Genomic DNA, 18,464 nt, shown 5'->3' with positions numbered 1-18,464 from the left:
ACCAATTTTACTTTCTGTAGAGTGGAATTCATAACACTTCTTTAAAAAGGGGGAGGAGGGGTTACTTACTGTGTTGAAAATCTAACAAGAGGATCGTATTTTATTACTGAAACTTCCCATCCCTCTCTACACTCTTCAAGGTGGCAGCCCTGTTACTACCAGGAAGTCTAATATCCAGGTTTTGCATTACAAGCCCCCGCTGGGTGGAACTGGAGAACAATGTTCACAGTGCTCCTGGGTGCACGCACCACAGAAGGAGCCAAGCAGAAGGGAAATGGCATTTGTTCCATATGGACACAACCAGGCACCTCACACACATGCAAGGCCCCTCTCCCAGGGCACCACCGATCTGAAAGGCTCTGCGTATAAGCAGCTACCTCAAAGCTGGGTGACAAATGGAATTGAGCATGCCTTTGCTGCCTCAACACCATCTCTCTACTGGGCCTGTACTTACTCTCACATGAAGCATTTCTGCTATAGAATTGTACAATTTTGGCTCTCAGGATGAGAAAATTCTATGGCCCAATGTTTTAGACACAAATTATACAGATGAGCATGCATTTATTACCAGTGGAATGAGGAGGTTCGTATCCTGCCCTTGGAAAATGCAGCAGGTTTATTCCACTTCCATAGCATGCAACGTGAAAAACATTTACACACACACACAGCCAGAAAAAAACATCTCTGTATTCCTATTTGTTTGCTTCTAGACAAGTGTCAAGTACTAACAACTCTTACTACCACTCCACAAAGCAAATATATCTAGCAATCATATTTCAAATTAGACCTCTGCCCTAATGTAGTCAGAAATATGCATCCACACTTCAGTCATGCCAGTTGACAGCCCCGTCTCTAAGCTTAGCCCTTTTACCTCCTCTCATCTTCCTTTCCTAAGGAGTAAATACAATTTATTCTGTGTATGACATAATCACACAGCAAACTGCACACACTGCCCATCAGTTGAGTCTTATTACACAGCTTAACACTGCAACTTAATTATTGCCTTCAGAAAACAAAAGGGAGCAGCAGCTTTCTGTTCAATTTAGGGTTGAATCTCCAAAGTTGACACAAACTATGCCAGAACCTCTGGACTTTCTAAGGTGAGCATCTGCTTCCCGTAGGCATCAGCTTGTTGACAGACATGCTGGTTTCACAGGTGGCTCTTCATTACCCTGGAAAGCGCGGGGGATGACATAAAGCCATGTGACCAGTGCTTGGACCCTGAAGGAGGCCACAGCAGGTGGTGGCAGCACTGCCCATGCACCCAGCTGGCCCAGCTACCAACAGCAGTTAGTGGAAATGACAGGGAATGACGACCCAGCAGGCTCCTGCTGCTCCCAGCTGCAGCCAGGCAGCTGGAGGTGGGAAATGGTGAGAGGGCAGCAGCAGGTATGGAAGCAGGGCCCTCCTGGGACATACAAAACAGTACGAAATCTCAGCCTCAGAAATGATTCCCTGAAGAGAGGCTCCTGAAGAGAAAATGAAAAAACAGGTATGCAGCTTCTTGAAAGGTCTCTGCTGGCCTGTCTGCTTTGGCTTTCTTGACATGAATGCTCATGCCAGTGGGCAGACTTGCACAAGGACTGCAGGTCCGGGATTTCAGGGTAACACACAATGACATGAAACTTTAGCAATGACCATGAAGCTAATGGCAGGATCAACAGAGGTTAACTCAGCCAGGGGCAGCCAACACAGCAGGCTCAATGTCTTGTCTATCAGACACCCTTTTCTCATCCTCGTGGCACTCTCAAAGCTGACAGGAGTGCAGACAGGTAGAGAAACCCATTCAAGTCTCTGCCACTTTAGGATATAATGTAATCTATTAATCAATATAGCATCACACTCAAGCTTCAGCAGGTTGCAGCCTTTCAGAGCACTATCTACAACTTTCAAAATACCCAAAATTGCCCAAGATAGCAAAGAACTCAGAGCAGGTATGCTGAAAGACGTGATTTAGGTGTATTAGCAAAAGTAGGGTTTACCTTCTTTATTAGCAGTGCAAACTATTACTGCTGTTGGGGACTGAGTTACTATATAGAGGACCAGCCATTTCTAACCTGGAACAGATTGTACACAGTACGCGTCAACTGAAGACTATGTTAAGTTCCTTTTCTGCTGAAGCAATCACTGTTGTACTTCTTTCACATACAGCACAGTGGTCCAAAGCTAAATTCCAACAAAAACATTTAACTTTAAGCTGATTTTGATTTCTTTGTCATGGATGCTTCCTTCCAACAATCCGACTATCATCGTTGCACCAGAACTATCACATCTTAATTCATTGAGGTATGCCATAATACATTGCACACAATATAGTTGAAATATTTCAAAAATCATGAAAGAGATTCCTCTCAGAATTAATATCCACATGGTATCTCTGCAGAACATCTCTTGTTTTCTATTTTCTTTTGAAATTCTGAAGAAATCCTATGAAGACTGCACTTTTGTCACGTGCTATACATTCCATCCATACAACGTCTTGACATATAAAAATTCTGACTTAAAATGGTCAGACTGAATCAGCACACCAAAGCTGAGTATATAAAACACACTTTCTGTGCCCTCGTGGTTTAGAACTTGAACCCCCTCTTTAAACCATTTTCCTTGATCACTCATTCTAGAGTTTCTATACATATCTGCATGCATTCATTAACCTTGCAAAAAGTAGCTTTCAAACTAAGTGACATAGTTAAGAAGTGTTGTAATAACCTTCTCCACTTCAAGAGTAACATGCACAAAAAGACAAATAAAGGCTTTATCCAAAATACAGGTCCTAAGCTTTAATCACAGCATTTGGAATATGGCCAGTTTCTACTGTGACGACATGAAAAAGGAAATTAATAGACTACACAAATACTTAAATTAATAAGGTTAATTAAACTTACAAATACCGAGTGCTTGAAAAGATAAGTGTTTTCAATAATGTTTTAGGGGCAAAAACATTAATAAAAATAGAATTAAAGTTTTACAGCTGCCATAATATATAATTCTATAAATTCATCTCCAGCTGTCCAAGACCGATACAGCTTCATAGTTAAGAAGATTTTAGAAATCCATCTAAAATATATGTGAAAAAAAGTACAAAACGTGATTTTACTTTCCTTGGAAACTTTTTGCATCCAGCACTATCAGTGTCATTACATTAACATGTAACGCGCTGAAAGTTTTGCAAAATGCATATTCTACTGCAGCAAGAAGTGATTTTCTTGGATGGAAGAGCAGGTATATAGTGACTGCTATTATCAGCCCTAAAGCTTGTAAAGACATATTCCTGGTCACCACATGAACTCTGTTCAGACTTACTTTACACATGGAGGAAAACAGACTTCAACTGCTGACCTTCTTCAGCAACACTTTCAGTGAACTTGCCCTGAACAGAGCGACTACCAACCTTTCCAGCAACCCTACATTTTTCATGAATTAAATGTTCAGCAAGGTTAATCTGACCTGTGCTGACCTCAAGTGAATCCTGCGGAAACTGCATCATGCCACTTTGACTCCCAACAGCTGTCCTTGAAGTAACTGTTCTAGTCAAGCAAGTGCAAGGCTCCAGAGTCACATCTGTACACATATATTTGTAAAAAGGTTGCAAAGAAAAAGTACAGATGCAATCTGGAGCAGCACAGCAGTGAAAAATACTGGGCTACCAGAACTTAGATGGTAGCTACATACAGTCCTCATTTTTCTTGGGCTTGGGAATACAACTCAGTCATTAGTTTAACTAGGAAAACCAGTAATGAGCTGCTGTATGTCAGGGGCAAATGGGATGTGCAGATATACATCAACTTGGGCAAACAAAATATAACACTAACACAGAGAAGGTCAAAGTTCTTTTTCAATATTGTTCTTTTGGAACTTTCTTTAAACCTCTATGCATTACTTGGACACAATCCACCAGCGCCCCAGCAGCCCACGGGGCCGACCGTGCCTGGGGTGCCTCAGGCCTGTCAGAGCTCAAGAAGCACTTGGACAATGCTTTCAGACATAGGGGTTGGGTTTTGGGTGGTCCTGTGTGGCACCAGGACCCAGACTGGATTCTTGTAGGTCCCTGCCAACTTGGGACGGTCTGTGATTCTATCATTACACTTATACTCCAGTTTATCAGTGCATTTACCAAGAAATGCAAATGTAAACCAGTTTTATTTTCTCTTTCTATAAATAACATTTACTTTGTAGCTCAAAATTAATATGCTGATGGACTGAAGGAAAAAGGTTGAAAATAACCACATAAATAAAACCTTAATTGTGATTCAAAGACAACTTGTATAAACATCTCTAAATTGTTCTGAGGGTTAACAGCAAGATGCATGTTTAAGAGCTGAAAACTATGAGCATCTGCCAAGCTGCAAATACCCAAACACATCTCTAATACATAATTTAGTATGTGTCTGTATGCAAGGATGGCTTGAGTCACATTTGCATACGTGCATGGAATGAAAAGCAACTATTTAAAAAAGAGAAAATGATCTAGCACTGCGAAGTCACATTTAAGGTAAGAGCAAAACAGTCCCAGAGGAGCTATTTATTTAATAGCTCTAAATAAAATTTGTCCCCATTTATAGCTGCAACAATTGTTACTGTTCAAGACTAATTCTACTGTGAGCAAAAGATAAGTGACAGAAAATTTACTGCCTGCAGTCTTGCCGTGTTTTATCTCTTTGCTTTCACTTTTGACCTTCAGCACAATGGACATTTATGCTGAGATGTGTGAAGTTAAATGCCCTGTTTAACCAACACCTGGGGCACTTCCTCTAAATTACTGTCCATAGGTGGTATTAGAATTGTTTTGACTCTCACAAGGTGAACTGGTAATGTACTAATCCACTGCAGAGAGTATTATCCATTTCCAGTCATAATTATTTAAGTGTTCTTGTGAGAGTACCCCTAAAAGCCCTGTGAATGTGGAACATACTTCTGCAACATAAAAACAGATAGAAATTAAGATACAGAAAAATTAAAATTGGTTATTTTGGTTCCATAAATTTAAATTTAAGGGAAAACCAGCATATACTTCTCAAGGGCAGTTCAGGATTTTTTTCTGTTATTTACAGTACGTACAAAAATATCCAGTGTAGTTTTCATAGGCCAAGGAAGTCTTCCACCCTCAGGCAAATTTACAAAAAGATCTAGGTAGCTTATTCTTTTTGCTGTCTTCTGTCCCTTCTCAGTTCTCTCATTTTCTTGCTTAATATTCACTCTGCCCTGCATAGTTTATGCTGTATACAGAAATGAGACATGCCTAAAGAAAAACCCTAACAGAGTGAATTGAAATGACTTATGTTATTGCATTATGGCTGCATACGCCACTTATCAGTAAGTAACTGGCTTAAATGTCTGAATCACCAGGAGCACAAAGCTCTAACAGAAAAATGGAAAACAGGATAGAAAAACTGTAACAGTATACAAAGATAGAATTAAGTATTTCAATAGGTTTAATATTAACCAATCTTTCTAGTGATAACAATTATTTATCACACATTTAACTGTCTTAAATTACAGATTTCTCAAACAGCTATTGTGCTTCTCACAGTAGGGAGCACAATATAGTACCTATAAAAGCAGAGGGGAAAAAAAAATCAGGTAAGAAATTCTCAAGCTGAAACAGATAGACTGATACAGGAACTTAACTAAGAAGACATTCTCCTCAACCAAGGACTTGAACAGCTTTGCAAGTATTCAGAGCAGAGGACTGACATTAAAACTTCCCAAACTCTGTTGTCAACACACCAACAGTCAAGGAGCACGGATTTCATGCTCTGCTCCATAACTAACTTCAGGAAATGAAGTTAGAGAGGTCCCACTAAGGGGACAAGATCCTCTGCTGGGACACACTCCAACTTTTGACAAACTCAAAACCTTCATCTAAGCCTTGTAACTGGAACACAAAAGGCAAATTACCCACCCCACCACCATGCTTCCAGATGAAACCTGTGCAACACAGTGACACAGAACATCTCTGATTCTGTTCTTTTCCTCACTTCCACTAAAGGCAATAAGGGAAAGAAAGAAAATTCCTTGCTCTGACCACCCATAAAAATTGTTCAAAAAGCCAACAACAACAACTAAAACACTGAATTTCACTCATAAGAAATTCTTTCCTCTGTTACTTGCGGTTATTTTCAAGCAGAGCCTAAGGAACTGTTTGTTTGTTTAAATGAAAAAAAAAAAAAAAAAGTGTACCAGACAGGAAATACAGACTCTATTTTTTTTCTCCTTTTCCAGGAGTAAAATCAAAATTATTTCCCACAAAATGGGACAACAAGCAAGTACCAAACTTGGTGGGTTTTTTTGTACTTTTCTATGCAATTCCACTCAGCAAACAAAAATAAATTTTAATTTAATATTACGCTTAGTATAACAAAATTAAAGTGGCAACTACATGAGAGCAATTACACTGCTATAGTATAAATTAACAATACTTGTTGAAAGATGACATGCTTCATAAAACAAATACTTTCTTGATCATCCTGAAAATACAGTCTGAGTAGAAAGCTAAGTACGAGCCAGTGCTTACGTGTAAATGATTATGAGATTATGTTATACTTCCATTTCCTTGAATAAAAGACTCTGTGCCTAATGCCTGGGCACAACAACAAGGCATTCAAGTTCCCAAATGCCCCAGCGGAATGAAATCACAATTGCTGGTATTATGAAAGTATTCAGAACTGACACCTTTTATGTCCATTATTTTACAAATTCAGACCATCTGGCAATGGAAGATTATCTGAAAAGCAACCTCCCTCCCAAAACAGCCAGAATTATTTACCCTCCAGCTTAGACCACATTATAAATCCTGATCATCTGGAAGTAACCACATGTTAGGGTTGTTGACAGAAGTATGGAGAAAAGAAAAAAACTAATTGTCTTTTAGCAAAGGCAAGCTTAAAGCCTGACTTCCCCAGCACACTCATTTCCAGCTTCAAGATGCCGTTCTAGAAAGGACCTGTTCCACATCTATTTCATGCACTAGCAAAGTTCAAACACTTTGTCCAGTATTTACAGATAAACTTGTCTTCTCACCATTACTGCCCTTATGCTTTTTTGTCCTTGCAATGCTTCCAATCTGCTTAATTTCATTGATCTGATTGATGCAAGCAGTTATACAGCATCAGTGTGGGAAGGCAAAGGTAACTGCTGAAAGGGGTGGTGGAGGAGCAGGCACTTAACAGCTGCTGAGGCTGAACCTGCTCACAGAAGTAATTTGTATCTCCTCTAAGCTATTTTTGGTGGCACAAGCTAATGCAGATGGCATTGCAGAGCATTCTTCTTGCTTTCTCCCAGAAGGAACAATTTACTAAGGAATTTGTATTTGCAGTCCTCCTGCTTTTTGCACATCTCCAGGGGCTGCAAATATTTACAGCTGTTCTAGCAAAGAGCATAAGCCCTAAGAACAGCACATTCCCCTTTAAATGTGCACGCACTTTAGCATTACAGTGGTTTTAGTAAAGCACAGTAGCTGTTCTACTTCACCTCGAGCATCACAAAGAGAGCTTGGGTAGGTCACAGCATCCTTAAGGCCAACCTTGGCCACAGAAACCGTTCCCTGTTCACATGTGCTGAAATCTCATTTAGCAACAACTTCTGCATCATGTTTCCTGGTACATGCACCTTCACCAAGAGGAAGAACCATTTAGACGCTCTGACACCTTAAATCCACAGTACACTACTTAACCCAATGCCCTGCATAACAAAGGCTATATAACCATCCCAGGGGTTTATTTTTTGGAGCACTTATTCTTTAGGGGGAAAAAAAATAAAATTTCAGATCCCTGTACCTTAAATAGCAAATTAATACATAGTAGTCACAAAATTAACATTTTAATAGATGGAGTTAAATGTTGCAAAGGGAGCTCCTGATGTCAAACTCTACATGTAGCTCCCAAGCGTTAACTGCCTTTTGCTCATTCAGAACAATAATTATTTATTTTTCTCCATATAGCCACCAGTTTCTGCAAAACTTGAAGGAAGTTAAGTTGGTTCAAAACTTTTGTTTTCCTGCCAAATCTTGTTGAAAATGTTCTCATGGCTCTTATTGATCCTTTAAGCACCTGTAGCCCAGACTGATGAAAAGAATAACACTAACAAAGATCCAAAGGTAACAAATGCAGTAAGCCAATGCAGTTGAAGCAGGGAATATGCCAAAACAGACACTGAACTCTCTCCACATTCCACTAAATTATTGCTGCCTTCAAATGCTAAGTTGCCTATTTATGAAAATAGTATTACTTAAATCGGCTGATGAATTCTTTTCAAATATTCCTACTGCCTTTTCCTTTTCTTGAATGCTGAACTCACTAACATCATCTTGTTTTCTCAGCCACTAGGCTGGAAACACTCGAGCATGGTTAAGATCTTAGAAAATTTACCACCAAAAAAAGTATTTTTTTTCAAATAAGTTCAGTGCAACCATGTTTCACCTTCTGTCTGCAACCAAACATAAATCAGCATTTGAAAACATTACTTAAAAAGGCTCCCCTCTCTCTCTTCTCCTTAAGTGGACTGGCATTGAACACATTATGCACTACCCAAATTGTTCTACAAATAAAACTAAATTTCTGTAGAAACTAAAAGGTTTTATGATACAATAAAACATTTCTGGATATGTGCTGGACTGTTTACCTGCTCTCCCAATATGTTTTATTTCAATAGCCCTCTAACATTTTTAATATTTCCTATGAGTTAGGAAGTTCAAGAAAATGGCTATCACTCTGACATATCAAGTCTGATGAGAACCAAAAAAGCACGATTATTTTATTTTATTTTATTTTATTTTATTTTATTTTATTTTATTTTATTTTATTTTTTATCTTTTGAGGTTTTTCAGAGTAAAAACTTTTGCAAAACTTCTGATGAAATAGCTGAAATGCAAGTATACATTTAAGATAGAGTTACAGTTCAGTACTAGCAGTTTTTAATAACTATTTTATCAACAAGGTGGATAAAGATGCACAACCTTTATTTCTAGCTGTTTTCAGTGCATTTTCAGCGTGCTAAAGACTACACACTATTAACAAAGTGGTTTAACAAAGCTAATACAAAAATGTAAAAATTTACCTTTATAATGCTTTCCCCAGGCCTCATATCTGTATAAATCTTGACATTGTATGATATATTGGAGAAGGTTGGGGAATTATCATTTGCATCAATCACCAGGATATTGACTGTCACTGGGGCACTCTCCTGTACACCATCAGAAGCTGTCATCTTCAGGAAAAAACAAACAAACAAACAAACAAACTAGGAACATATTTTATTGGTGTAAGACAATTCCAACTATAAGTATACAGTATGACAAGTTAAAGTCAGTATTTAGTTTAGTTGTTGTTTTTTTTTATACCTACAAGTAAATTGCAGGAGGCTTCAACTAAGCTTGAGCCAGCAGTGTGCAAGACAGAATAAAAGCAAAATGAAAAAGCACCTTGAAAACACCCAATGTCAGAATAGCAGGAGAAACACGAGGGATTAACTGGGGTTTCACAGGGTTGGGGCCAGTCCCGGGCTAGGATATGAGCTGCAGCCCATGGCTAGAAGCAGAGTCTGTCCCCAGCTGCGCCGAACATCCTCAAGGAGCAGGACTTGGCCACAGCTCACAAACTAGGCCACACCTAGGCACCACCACACACACAGAATCTGCTGTCCATGCATGTTAAGCCCCAAGACAGCTTTTTTAAGGTAAAACTAAGAGCTGGAGACTTTCTTACTCCACAGGAGAAGATCTCACTTCAAGTGCCAAAAGGACAGAAAACCGGGAGGCACTGTTTGGGAACTCCTGAAGAAGAATAGCTTTTCCCAACATGGACATTTGTGAGTTGCTTTAGGGCTAGGATGTTTACTCACTGACTGCTAACTGCCTAAGGGAATACTAAATCCATTAAGCTGGTTGTGGTTTGTGTTAGCCTACTTCCTATGTTTTATGAAAATAGAAGCAGAAAGAACATGCAAATATCATGTCCTTAGCTCAGGGGCCAAGAAAAGGCAAGGGTGTTCTCCAAGGCCAGGCATGAAGAGGTGATTCAGACTGTGTCATGGGAAGATGGCAAAGGGCTGGACACAAGCCTGGGTCTGTTGAGATGAAGCTGGTATGGGGATATAAAATGTTGTTAGCAAAATAATCACATCTATTTTGGAAGAGCACACTACTCCACTATCAACCCCCCATCATCACCTGGTAGTGCTACTACTTACCCTTCATTCTGTTTGTCTTCCTCTGTGCCATTCTAATAATCTAAAATGATGTTAAAACTAATGATTTTTCAATGCTTGATCTTAATAAGGCTAATGTGCCTTCAAGAGAATTTAGCTTACCGAGAAAGTGTATATCTGCTGGGCTTCTCTGTCAACAGGCTGCAGCAGGGTGAGGTAGCGGGTGATGCCACTCTGAGTCACAGTGAAAAACGTATTGTAGTCATTCAGGAAGAGATGGAGCTGGGGATCCTTGGTCTTCAATTAAAACAAACAGAAAACTATTATAAATTCATATATAGCATTAAGTTTCCAATTACTGAATGCAAGTATTACTTCTAATTCAAACCTTAAAAAGCAGAAAGTAGAATACTCCTATGAAAGTGTAAAAAAAACAAAACACACTGATCTGAAAATCTGACTCTCTTGATGATAAATGCGTTAAAAATATTCTTTAACATATAAATAAACCAAATAGTAAACAAATACTTCTATCTGCTAGTTTGAAATGATTTTTTTCTTTAAAATGATTTTTAAGCCAGCAGTGAGACACCAGATTCAAGTATTTGTTTTCAAGTGTATTAAAAATAAAACAAAACCTAACCTGATTAATGTAGCAATAGCTTTATTGCTGCGTAGTGGTGCAATGAAAGAAGATAATCACACATGATGAAGCATATTGCTAAACTGATACTATTCATATATTTTCTTTGTCTGATGCAATACACTGATGCAAAATTATATATTTCTCAGTCAATCAGATCAAAACCACAGTAAAGCAATCACAGTATAACTTTCAATAGGAAGTAACATTTATAGTAACAAAACAAAAAAAAAAAAAGGCAGGCATTGTATTTTGTTACTCAAGACTTCCCTAGGTAGCTCGCTGGGAACAGGCATTATGTATTGTGCATGGAGGGTTCTGCACGTGGCTGGCCAAGCAGGGAGGCAGGGAGAGTGGTGCTGCAACTCTTCTGCTGCACACATGACCACAGGACAAGAGTTATCATTAGGCATCCTGAGCAACCACTCAGGAGCTCATCCTTTCATTTCTATCCCATTTCATCCTGTCTGGGCAGATGCAAGAGCATGCAGAAGAAAAAGGAAATGTTCCCTGGGGAAAAAGACAGAAATTCATTTTGGGGCAAATTGGACCTCAGCTAACAGAAAGGGGGAAGAATGTTCTGGCCATGGACAGAATCAGAAGTTACTATTCCCAGGGAAGGAGCAGCTTACTGAAGTCCAGAACCTCCAGCCACTTCTGTCCAGTGTGTCCTGAACTTGCTAGCTGGCTACAACGGTGCAAGTGGATTTGCTATCCTTAGTCCTTGCCCTGCAGGTTGCTGGATGCCAGCACAGGGTAAGCAAAAGGGGTTTTAAATGCTGTATGCGCTGGTGGTTCTGAAAAGCCCTACAAATTAAGGCACTGTTCCGGGATGTCTGTTTTGTTGAAGTGACAGAAGTCTAAACTGTGACCAGGATTAAGTATCTTCCCCCATCTCTTTGAAGATGCTATTGAGTTATTGATATGATTAGACTGCAATGGTCTTTCCATGTTATGGTCAAATTTTTTTAAAAAAGGTATCTTTTATTGTCTTCTGTATTCTGACAAACATTTTTATGACCGTGTATATTAATTAATCCAACTTCATATGTTACTCTCAGTATTTAGTTTATTCTGTCAGATGAGGTGGAATTACAAAGAATGCAATTTTATTTGGGCAAAACACAAAAGGCAATACAAGTCCTGTAAAAATTATCTCTAACTGCCCCTCATTTAACATGGAGATGAGACATTAGAGAGCAGATACCAAGAATAAAATGTAACAGAAAATCCAGTGGCTGCACAAAGCATGGCTTGAAAAGTAGTTTTACCAGCTGGTCTCCAAAATGGTCTCTCTTCTACAGAACGTATCCCATACAGAGTAAGACACGAAGTTCAAAACTGTAAAATTCAACAAATAGTCCAAAAAAGTAGCATTATATTCCTCTTTGAATATTTTCTCAACCTGCAACCTGAATGCTTCTAGAGGGTTTACTCCTGCCCAGTTATTATTGACATTCCTACACAAACAAACAGAAAAAACAACAGACCACCTAAAAGTTCACCAATCCCTACAATCTAGCAGTCAAAAACACTTGAGATAACTCTAACATGCACTAGGTGTCATAATAAATAACTATGAGGACAGATGAGGACAACAGAAGGAGAAATAGATTTATTTTAGCAATCCAAAATACTCCAAAGCATGCATTTGTGGAAGGCTAAGATTATACTATTTAAATGTGAAACCATTTCAGTTGCTGAATGCTCCATGAAAGAAATATCAAAGTGTTACAAATCAATGGTCTCCTATTGCCCAGAGCTTTGCTGTAACTATGCCAGCTTTCAGTAAAATTAAAATTCATTTTACAACTAGCAATGCAAATGCTAATCTCTTTTTTCCATAAGAAATTATGGAAGGTAATTGCCAGTAATTGTTCACTTTGCAGACATTACGAAGTCAGTCAAAAATTTAATTTACAAAAGCCCTGGTTGGTTGTTACAGCTCTTGCTTGTCATGTCATTTAACTGTATTTTTCCCTAATTTGTTCTTGAGAAAAAACAACGATGGAGATCCCATACGCTCAGAAAGTCATCTATCCTATTTCTTAGCTATTCTTGTATAAAAAAAATTACCCTCATGTGTAAGTTAAATCAACGTTGCTGCAATCAACGCATATTTTTACTACTTCCATGCATGTTGGACCTACAAAGCAATTTATTTCCTTAATCTTTGCCTTGGTATGCTTTTACACTTTTATCAACTTTTATGCTAAAAGAAAACCTGCTTGACTGAACTGTGCACATTCCACCTGGCAGATACTGTGAGAGAATGTAATTGCAGGAAACAATCCATCCATGTCACCAATGTAATTTCCAATGCTTTAGGTTTTTAAGCTATTATTTTAGATAGGTCTGGACTTAAGCATCGATCCCAGACTATATTACAGGGTGATGTAGAATGGTTTGTCTCTGATAATTTTTTTAGCATATAATTTTAAGCAGACAACTATCAGAATCCAGACAGGGCAAACACGCAAACTGAAAGGACAATTTCAAGCATGCAGTTCAAACCTGGTATGGTTTGCATACTTCAGACCTATTAGCAGGTACCTCTTAAAGGAAAAAGAAGTACTTTCTGTAATACTGAAGTGTTGTATAGAGATACGTAACTATGCAATGAGCACAAAGCAATCAAAAAATAACCATGTTACATCTCCTCTGAGTTACATGGGTTTATACCCCAGATGAACTTATCTCAGGGTCTATAAAGAGCTCTTTGCAGGCTTTGGGAAAGAAGTGACAGTCCAAGTCTCACAGAAACTTGGACGGGGTGAAAAATGAAAGAGGACTGGGGTAAAGAAATGCTTAAATAAACAAACTACACAATTCAAACACAAATGAATTTTGCAAATGTAATACCCAATATCTACAGGAATGGCACCTGATGAAAGACATAAAACAAAAACAAATGACATAAAATGAATACTAGTAAAGAAATACAAGCCTGCAAATGATGAAGATCATAAAAGAAGTATATTTTAGGGGAAAAAATGGTTACAGACAAAAATATGAGACACAAAAAGTGCTCCAATGCAGTATTAATAAAGTGTGGGTTTGAATTTGTTCTGCTTGAAAGTCTCTGGAGAAGTCCCTGAAAGTTTGAAGGCCTATGCTGACGTTAACGTTACATTTCTGTTTCTCCTTTCCACTCACTGGAGCTTACAGCTCATTCTAAAGAAAACAGTTTTCCAACTTACTAAGACCACACCAAAATCACACGATTAAACTACAGTGGAAGATGTCTACTTATAAAACATTTTTCAAAAATATATCTCCTTAAAATTTATGTCCAATTATTGTAATTATTGTAATTTGCCTTTGCCATCACCTAGAGTGGAAAGCAATGAAACATGGGTCAGTATTTGACTTGGTAATGGAAACATCCCAACATCCTGCTTGATAAACCCACAGGCCATAAGGGCAGCAGGGAGCAGACAGCTAAACATACGAGCCACAATGATACAAGACAAGCATGCCCATGGTTTAGTTTAGAGGCAACGCAGACTGAACGCAGACTGATTTTTTTTTTTTTTACAAGCTTATCAAAAACCTTCCAGTCTTCCCATCTTAGAAAGGAACACAGCACAGGGTTATCACACTCATAAGTAAACAGACAGCAAGGTCAAGACTATTAGAAATGCTTAGGCTTCCTGATTTCCTAGTGGGGGCTTGTCTCCAAAAAGCTGTAGCAATAAGGCTAGTTAAATGACACATCTTGGTTTTCCAGTGTTCCTCTTGTGAAGAACCATCTGCACCAAAATGTTCACAGAAGAGAGTTGTTTGGTTGAGATGTTTCCAGAATTTGCCTTATTTCTGGGTGAAAGTAGAAAGGCTTTTCCACTTGTGTCTCTCATTGGAAAAATCTGAGATGCACCATCTTGCAGAACTGAAACAAGTGAGATTCCCAGTGCCATAGACAAGGGGTTGTCCATCAGACTGATTGCTCTTGTGAGATGAGTTCATGTGAGATGAGTTCTGCAGGGCCTGATGAGATGGCCCTCCAGGCTCCCAGAGGCTTAGATTGCCCAGACAAGATAGGCACTGCATTTGGAGTGTTTCTCCTTAATCTTTAACATTGCCGTTATGTAGCCTAAGAACAACCTGAAGCAGCCTCCTGAGAATGACTTCAGCTGTACAACTCCTTAGGCCAACAAAACCCAAGAAGAAGAATTAAAACTAAAGAATTAAATTCTGAGCAAATGAAAAACCTGGCAGAGGTCAACCAGTCTGAGACGTCGTGCAAGGCACACAGTGAATATCTTTTTTCCTTCTTAAGCATTTTTATTTCTTTAAAGTGAGATCATTTACATGATACTCAATCGTACAACTTAAAACCAACAGCACAAAAAAATCTCTTCCACATTTGTCAGCTCCACTTGGAAGGAATATATGTCATAATCCTAGCAAGAGAACCAGAGCAAATAGATGCTGAGTAATGCTTCAATTCCAAATTCTTTCAGTCACCACCAAAACTTGTACAAAGGAAGGGCTGATGCCCATGTGTCACTGTACAGAGTGCTGCAATGCTTTGTAGACTGCTTCTGAATTAAAGGTGCTCTGGGCAATGCTCCTTCCTGAATGAAGAGGCAATCAAAGTTAGGAAAAATCGTCTTCTGTTCCTCACACAAGTGAGCCCCTTCTGAGAGAGGGCACGAAGCAAATGCTAGCCTCTTCAGTACTTCTACTAATTAGCATAGCATTTCTTTAAAATAGGACAGCTATACAAAAGACTAATTCCTTGAGGACTCCAAGGAACTCAAAGACAAAAAGAATAGCTCCAGAAGGCAGGAAACATTAGGTATTCATCCTACACAAATCAAGAAAAAAATAAAATGATATGGTAAAGTTACAATTTCAATTTTTTTTCTTAAGTGAAAAAAAAAATCAGAAAGGAAAGAAAAAAGAAAATTTGTCTTTATAAATCCCAGAGAAAGAGAAATAATATTCCTACTTTATCCTTCTCTTTTGTTTGGTTTAATAGTGAAATAGTGATATTAATGGGCTGTTACATTTAAGAAGTCTATTTCCTAAAATAATATTTTGTAATGTGACTATTGGAGTGTCGCAGAAGCACCATACAGGGACAGCAGCATTATGAGAACTCTCCTCTGGGGAGAAAACCAGCTGCAAACAAGTTCAAACAATAACAGTGGAAGATACAAGCAACCAGGCAAAAATGAGAGAAAAACAGTATTTAATACACTTTCGTGATTCCTGGCTGATGATACAGATCCATCATTTTTCCTTTTCTGGATATATTATTGAAAATCCATAACCTGAATTTTAAATTACATTTAGAAATTCTGTTGTCCTTTCATCCATCCCTTGTCCTCTCCATTTGTTATGAAGACACTTTCATGTAAATTATTTTTTTCTTTTAAATATTGTACAAGTTCTCTAGAAAAAAGGGTGCTGAGCAACCACCTACCTAGTTTGACTTCCAACTTCAGAGACAGTGGAAGCATAAAAGGAGAAAATGGTCTGGTAGAAGAGCTTCTGGAGAAGAACCTGATGTAGTCGCTGAAGCACAGCATATTCCACTGCCCCAAGACCCTGCCCTGGGCTGTACGCATCTGCAGAGGCAGTTACTGCACAGCTGCTTTTATGAAGGCATGCTGGCCCACGTTAATGCTTTTGAACACATGCTGGTACACTTTATAAACATGACATAAATTTTGTGTTCTAATGAGTGCTGCACAAATTGCCACACACCCTGACTTGATTCATCAAGACGCTGTGTGGTATCAGTAAACACCTTGGCAGTCAAGTAGTAAGCAATGGATGTGAATGCTGATTAGCTTCTTTGGATGTGGAAGTTAAAACCTTTCCTTTAGCATTTTCTCTGTTTCTAGAAGAGATTTGATAAAATTCAGCATGCGAGGCAGTAAGGCAGTTACTGAGTAGCACTTTTCCCCAACCCAAAAACCCAAAGTATCAGAAGTTAGTACTCTCCCATAGGAAGTAAAAGAGTGAGGAAGTAAGTGGCTCAAGGAGCCTTATGTAAACACCAGTCAGACTGTTTGGTTTAAATTCCTCATCTTGGCTTCAGTTTACTTAGGTCTTAAGGTACTCATGTGGTTTAATTTAATTTATGCCATTTAAACTGACTACTTAATTATATCAGCACTTGGCAGTGCTGCTCTAGTTAAAGGTCTGTTTGCAATGTCAAATCTACGAATTAATTTTTTGAAGGTTTATAGCAGGACCGTATAATAATTCCACAGGGAATTAGAGAATCTGAGAATTTAGAATCCAAGTTGGGTTTTTTTGCCTAAGATATACAGTTAAGATGACCATTTTCTTCACACTTTTAACTGAGGGTAGAGAATTGCCTTAATACAAAATATAATCTCTGCTGATTTGTCAATGAGAAGACAGAATACATTATGTTTAGTCAGTGCCACTATTGGAGACAAACATGCACAAGCACGCAGAGGATTTTTGTCAACTTCTCATCAGCATTCCCAATTTACTAAGTGCATTAATTTACTCCAATACAATGAAGCCATCAGAACACTAAGACCTGCATAACACTAAGACCTGCATAAGTTAACCCACCCTGAGTTACCATCTGATTCCTTCTTATCCCTTCCTAAGAGAAGTGGCCTAGCAGGTACAGAGCCATCCGACACTGCAGCCCATCTCCTCTGGCGCAAGATATTGCATCTCAGCAGGACCAGAAATCGTCACTATTTTGTCCTCAGTTTTGGGGGGCTGGGGGTGGCAGTTTCAAAATTACATTGTGTACGTGGTGGTGATCGGTACTGACTTGAACACGGGAGCAATCATAAGCTAAAATACACCTCCTGCTGCATATCCAGGTGAGCGGGGCTGAGCCTGGCACAAGAAATCCTCACTCCCCAGCCTCGCTGCCACACCACACTGAGCCAAGGCACCAGGACAAGAGCAGCACAGTCCGAGCGCCTGAAAGTCCAGGAGGGGAGCAAAACAAAAATCCATGATATAAACAAATCAATGTAGGGCACTGGGAACTGCAGGACTGCTAATTGATGATGGTGAGAGGTATGGATCAGGCTCACCGATCTCCACAACCTGCTGGGATGACAGTTTTGCAGACAATTGACTTTTCTTTATTATTACATTCCACTCTTTAAAGAATGCTGGCAATTTCTCATCATTCAGAAAAGTTTGTTGTTATGATTTAAGATTTCCTCTTTTTAGACTAAGCCTGTATTTCAGAAATTCTATTCAAGTAAGCTTTCCTTTTCTGTGATTTACTCCTGTTTTTTCTTGAGATGCATTTTTTCTTTCTTTTAAAATGAATGCAGGAAGGTTGCACTATAATGTATTGCAGTACACAATGCAGTATTGGTTAACTAACTAATGTTTAGCCTGTGATGTTAAATCTTTCCAGATAATTTCACTGTAACAAAGCAGACCACAAACTAACCACAGATAACCAAGGAAAGCCTGTAAGAAACAAAGTTCACATCATCTTTCAACATTCCTAATTTCAACATTCCTAATTTCTAAGAGGTGAATTTGACAAGGTTTATAAATGTGCTATTATAATCCTTTTTTTAAAAAATAAATAAATAAATAAATAAATAAATAATCTTATACTGTATTTTTTTTTTTAATCTTTCTACCTGATGTGTCGTCATCTACCTGGTGTCTTCATTTAAGCAAGCTCTTCCAGTCATCAATCTATCCA

General features: G+C 38.6%; 1 protein-coding gene across 1 annotated transcript in view; it reads right to left on the bottom strand.

Moving 5' to 3' along the window:
* PCDH15 (protocadherin related 15) overlaps nucleotides 1–18,464 on the bottom strand; it is a 477,232-nt gene that overhangs the window by 179,908 nt on the left and 278,860 nt on the right. Inside the window, 2 exon segments of the mRNA XM_032191027.1 lie at nucleotides 9,055–9,204; nucleotides 10,306–10,440. Of these exon segments, the coding sequence (XP_032046918.1) occupies nucleotides 9,055–9,204; nucleotides 10,306–10,440 (285 nt within the window).

Source organism: Aythya fuligula, chromosome 7 (assembly GCF_009819795.1).
Source record: "Aythya fuligula isolate bAytFul2 chromosome 7, bAytFul2.pri, whole genome shotgun sequence".
NCBI lineage: Eukaryota > Metazoa > Chordata > Aves > Anseriformes > Anatidae > Aythya > Aythya fuligula.
The sequence above is the reverse complement of the archived record's forward strand: the minus strand, read 5'-3'. Positions and strand labels throughout refer to the sequence as shown.